The sequence below is a fragment of the Octopus bimaculoides genome, chromosome 20, assembly GCF_001194135.2.
Source record: "Octopus bimaculoides isolate UCB-OBI-ISO-001 chromosome 20, ASM119413v2, whole genome shotgun sequence".
In the NCBI taxonomy this organism is placed as follows: Eukaryota; Metazoa; Mollusca; class Cephalopoda; order Octopoda; family Octopodidae; genus Octopus; species Octopus bimaculoides.
Genome location: NC_069000.1, coordinates 42,549,476 through 42,555,001, shown reverse-complemented (window position 1 = coordinate 42,555,001; position 5,526 = coordinate 42,549,476). Strand labels below are relative to the sequence as shown.

The 5,526-nt window shown below is 39.3% G+C and overlaps 1 protein-coding gene across 2 annotated transcripts in view; it reads right to left on the bottom strand.

Moving 5' to 3' along the window:
• Window positions 1–5,526, bottom strand: part of LOC106877459 (probable pterin-4-alpha-carbinolamine dehydratase) — a 29,323-nt gene that overhangs the window by 16,054 nt on the left and 7,743 nt on the right. The window contains exon 1 of one of the 2 annotated variants that reach the window (XM_052975143.1): window positions 4,429–4,548. The exons of the other annotated variant lie outside the window; for it this stretch is intronic. Within the exon in view, the coding sequence (XP_052831103.1) occupies window positions 4,429–4,506 (78 nt within the window). The 5' untranslated portion in view covers window positions 4,507–4,548. Of the gene's footprint in view, window positions 1–4,428; window positions 4,549–5,526 lie in introns of those variants that run through there. 2 annotated transcript variants of the gene reach the window in all.

The following is a 5,526-nucleotide window of genomic DNA, read 5'->3' as shown; positions in this document are numbered from 1 at the left end:
TATATATATATATATATATATATATGTGTGTGTGTGTTTCATATTACTCCAGTCCATTCAGCTGGCAAAAATGAGTAGTACCGGTATTTCAAAGGGCCAGCCTTGTAACACTCTGTGTCATGCTGAATCTCCCTGAGAACTACATTAAGGGTACATGTGTCTGAGGAGTGCTCAGCCACTTGCACGTTAACTTCATGAGTAGAATGTGCCGTTGATTGGACTGACTGCAACACTCGTCCTTGGAACTGACAGAGAGCCAGGCCAAAGGCCAACAAATGCCAAGTTTTGACTTGTTCGTTAAGAAATCTGAAAATGGAATCGGTGTTTCCCTGTCCTAAACTGTGGTATCCTATCCTGAATTGTGCTCTGTCAAAGCTCTCTCGTTACATTCATTAGTCCAAGGTGCCTTCAGCTGGCAAAACAACCATGTCAACACACTGGAAGTCCAGAGTCCTCTGCAGCACTAATAAATCAAGTTATGAACACACATTCAATGCAGCTAAGAGTTCAAGGCAGTACCCCAGCATGGCCGCAGTCTAAAAAAAAAAAAAAAACTATAAGAAGCATTACAGCAGGGGCCATTACCAATCTTCATTCTTCCCAATTTTCTGTCAGCAGCATTTCAGATTTATTATCAATTCTGTTATCTCTTTAACATCTGTTGTCCCCATGCTGTGTCTCGTAGTAGGTCAACCCAATGAAAATCTCATATTCATAGAGTTTAGCATTTACTACCCTATGAAGGAGGTTTATATTTCATTATTATTACCATAATTATAGGCAGTGGAGAGATTTTCGTTTTTTATTGCTGTCAATTTAGTGCCAGAAATATTGCTCTCTTATCATAACCTGGACTTTTAATCGTATAAATGTATGTGCATGCAAGCAAGCATATATTTATGTGTGTGTGTGTGTGTGTGTGTAACATCATCGTTAGTAAATTACGATTTTTAAATCACATAACGTGAGATATTCAGCAACAGTACTTTGTAGTAAAGGTTGTTTGCCAACATAACATGGCAGTCCTGGTTTAGAACGAATGTTGCTGTAATTTAGCCCAAGGAGACATCGCCTCTAGCTGGCTATACAAAATGATCTGTGTCCTTATATTTTCGAAGAAGGGAATCTAGCACCCCAAATCAGCTCAAAACAATATCTGTGTATCGCGATTTCCTGATGAAGGGAAATAACCCGGAAATCGAGATACACAGATATTGTTTTGAGCTGAGTGGGGGTGCTAGGTTCCCTTGTTTGAAAATATAAGGACACAGATCATATCGTATAGCCAGCTGGAGATGATGTCTCCTGGGGCTAAATTACAGCAACATTCATCCTAAACCAGGACTGCCATGTTATGCAGGCAAACAATCTTTATCATCATCGTTGTCTGTTAATGGCCATCTTCCATGAGTTGGACGATTTGATTAAAGTTCCAGTGGATCTGAGAGGGAAGCATCATGATCCAGTATCTATCTGCTTTGTCGGGCCTGGATTTCACAGTCAGAAGCTCTTCCTCATGCCAGTCACTTCACGCCGAAAGCATGCACGGCTTAAACATATGCACATGCATGTATGGGCGTGTGTGTGTTGGGGGCACATATAGATGTTTCCTATAATTGATAATCATCTGAAGTTACAGAATGACTCAAGGGCCGAGAATTCTATGCACAAGAGCCAATGCGCTCAACGCTCAGCCCGAGTCATTCTGTCACTTCAGACAGTTGTTAACAATAGAAAAAAAAGCATGTTATAATGATAATGATGGTAATGCATTCAGATTTTGGCACAAGGCTGGCAGGTTTGGGGGAGGGGGCTAAATCGATTCAATCAACCCTGAAAGGATGAAAGGCAAAGTCAAACCTAGGCAGAATATGAACTCAGGATGTAGCGGCAGATGAAATACCGCTAAGCATTTTGCCTGGTGTGCTAACGAGTTTTCCAGCTTGCTGCCTTGATAATAATAGTAATAATGATGATGATAATAATAATAATAATAATAATAATAATAATAATAATAATAATAATAATAATAAGTCTTTCTACTATAGGCACAAGGCCTGAAATTTACGAGGAGGGGGATTAATTGATTACATCGACCCCAGTGTGTAACTGGTACTTAATTTATTGACCCTGAAAGAATAGCAGACAAAGTTGACCTCAGTGGAATTTGAACCCAGAATGTAGCAGCAGGCAAAAAGCCACTAAGCATTTCACCTGGCATGCTAACAATTCTGCCAGCTCACTGCCTTAGATAATAACAACAATGATAATGATGATGATGATGATTGCAAATTTTGGTACAGAACTAGCAGTTTTTGAGGGGAAGGGGAAATATTTAACATCAACCCCCAGTACTTAACGGGTATTTATTTTGTCAACTCTGAAAGGATGACAGGCAAAGTGAACCCGAGTTGATTTCAAATTCAGAATGCAAAGACGAAAAGTGGGCCACTAAGCATCTTGTCTGCCATCGTAGTGGCTCTACCAGCTCACTGCCTTAATAACAATAACAACAATAATCTTTTCTACTCTAGGCACAAGGTCCAAAATGTTTGGGAAGGGAGCCAGTCAATTACATCGACTCCAGTACGCAACTGGTTCCTTAATTTATCAACCCTGAAAGGATGAAAGGCAAAGTCGACCTCTGCAGAATTTGAACTCTGAATGTAGTGACAAAATACTGCCAAGCAATTTGTCCAGCGTGCTAACAATTCTACCAGTTCACCACCATAATAATAATAATAATAATAATAATAATGGTTTAATTCATTTGCCACAAGGGCGAAGGATAAGGGGACAATACAGAGACAGACATGAAGTGTGTGTGTGTGTGTGGGGGGTTACATATAATAATGAGATGATAAAAAAAAACACATATACATGTAATACACTAGTAAAAAAAAGAGATATATGCATAGCATACAAAGGTAAGATATTAAAAAGGGGGGGAGATGATAAATGTGGCCCTCCTGGTACAGGAACACCTCTAGGAATTATCAAGAAACCCCACTGTCTGAGATTTCCCTGAAATCCCTCATTAGCAAGTGCCTTCTCAAATTCCTTCTCTCCGACTCACAACAATAATAATAATAATAATGATCCTATTTACTCTAGGCACAAAGCCTGGGATTTTGGGGGGGAGGGGGTAGTTGATTACTTCGACCCCAGTGTGTAACCGGTACTTATTTCATCGACCAGTAGAAAAAAAGTGAAAGAAAGGTGAAACAGACCTTGGTGGAATTTGAACTCAGAACAAAGTGTCACTAAGCATTATTGTCTGATGTGTTAACGATTCTGTCAGCTCACCACCTTCATAACGATGATAATAACAACATATTAATTATTATTATTATTATTATAACCCTTTCTACTAAAGGCACAAGGCCTGAAATTTGGCGGGAGGAAACAAGTCGATTACATTGACCCCAATGTTTCACTGGTACTTAATTCATTGACCCTGAAAGGATGAAAGGCAAAGTCGACCTCGATGGAATTTGAACTCAGAACGTAGCGGCAGACGAAATATCGCTAAGCATTTCGCCTGGCGTGCTAACGGTTCTGCCAGCTCACTGCCTTGCATGATGATGATAATCCTTTCTACTAAAGGCACAAGGCCTGGAATTTAAGGGGAGGTGGCGATAGTCAATCACATCGACCCCAGTACTCAACTGGTACTTAATTTATCGACCCCGTAAAGACGAAAGGCAAAGTTGACCTCGGCAGAATATGAACTCAGAGCATAAAGAAATAACAATAATAATAATAATAATCCTTTTCTACTCTAGGCACAAGGCCTGGAATTTTGGGGAAGGGGGCCAGTTAATTAGATTGACCCCAGTACATAACTGGTACTTAATTTATCAACCCTGAAACGATGAAAGGCAAAGTCGACCTCGGCAGAATTTGAACTCAGAGCATAAAGAAATAATAATAATAATAATAATAATAATAATAATTTCTGCTGTAGATCACAAGGCCTGAAATTTTGGGGGAGAGCACTAGTCGATTACATTGACCCCAGTACGCAACTGGTACTCATTTTATAGACACCCTACCCCACCGAAAGGAATAACAACAACAGCAACTGCAAGAAACCAAGCAGTGTTAATGACAACATCTGTAGTAACAACAACAACAGCAAGAAAGTCGACTACAACCACCACCACCACCACCACCACCACCACCACAACAACAACACTACAATCACGCCAATACAAACATTATGACCACATCAATGCAAGAACTAACCACAACAACAATAACGAAGCAAACACTATGTTTACTACTACTACTACTACTACTACTAGTACTACAACACTCATGAAACAGTAACCATAACTACAAAAAACCCCACCCTCATCGCCACCACTACGACAACCCGTTGAACAACGTCTTGAATAAGAACAAGCATTAAAGCCACCAACTCACACCAACATCCATGATGGTATTTGTCAGGTCAAACACAGCAGCGCAGCAGAGATGGATGAAGTCTGTGCGTCCCAGCATCCTCGACTCACAAAACTGAAACGACTGCTGCTGTCAATGGTGGTGGTGGTGGTGGTGGTGGTGATGATGAGGACAGTGGTGGTGATGGTGGTGGTGGTAGTTTAAAGGTTTGCGACGATGTTGGTGATGATGATGATGATGACGATGACTATGATGGTGGTCGGCGAGATGCTGGTGATGATGTTGGCAAGTAATAATAGTACAACAGGTGGCTGTGACAGTAGTAGTAGCAATAGCAGTAGTAGTGATGTCATTGCAAGCAGAAATCTGTATATACTTGTATAACAAGATCGGAGACAAAAAAACTACACACCTGTGTGTGTGTGTGTGTGTGCGTGGATAGATGCATCGACGGATATACATATGCTTAGGTATGTATATATATGAATGCACATGCTAGAATGTGTATTGGTACATGTGTGTATATACATATATGAATGTATATGTGTGTGTGTGTGTGTGTGCGTGTGTATAAATGAGTATGCATAGAGACATTGATATGCACACACTCATGTGTAAATATATTTATAAATATGTGTGTGTGTGTGTGTGTATGCTTTTGTATGAACATATGTATATATATGTATATATATATATATATATATATACACACACATATATTACATACATATACACATATGCATGTGCATATATGTATACACATACATCATCATCATCATCATCATCATCATCGTTTAACGTCCGCTTTCCATGCTAGCATGGGTTGGACGATTTGACTGAGGACTGGTGAAACCGGATGGCAACACCAGGCTCCAGTCTGATTTGGCAGAGTTTCTACAGCTGGATGCCCTTCCTAACGCCAACCACTCATACACATCCATATATATATATATGTATACATACATATTCATATATACACATACATATATATATGTATATGTATACATACATATTCATATATACACGCACATATATATATATACATACATATTCATATACATGCATACATATATATGTATATGTATACATACATATTCATATATACACATACATATATAT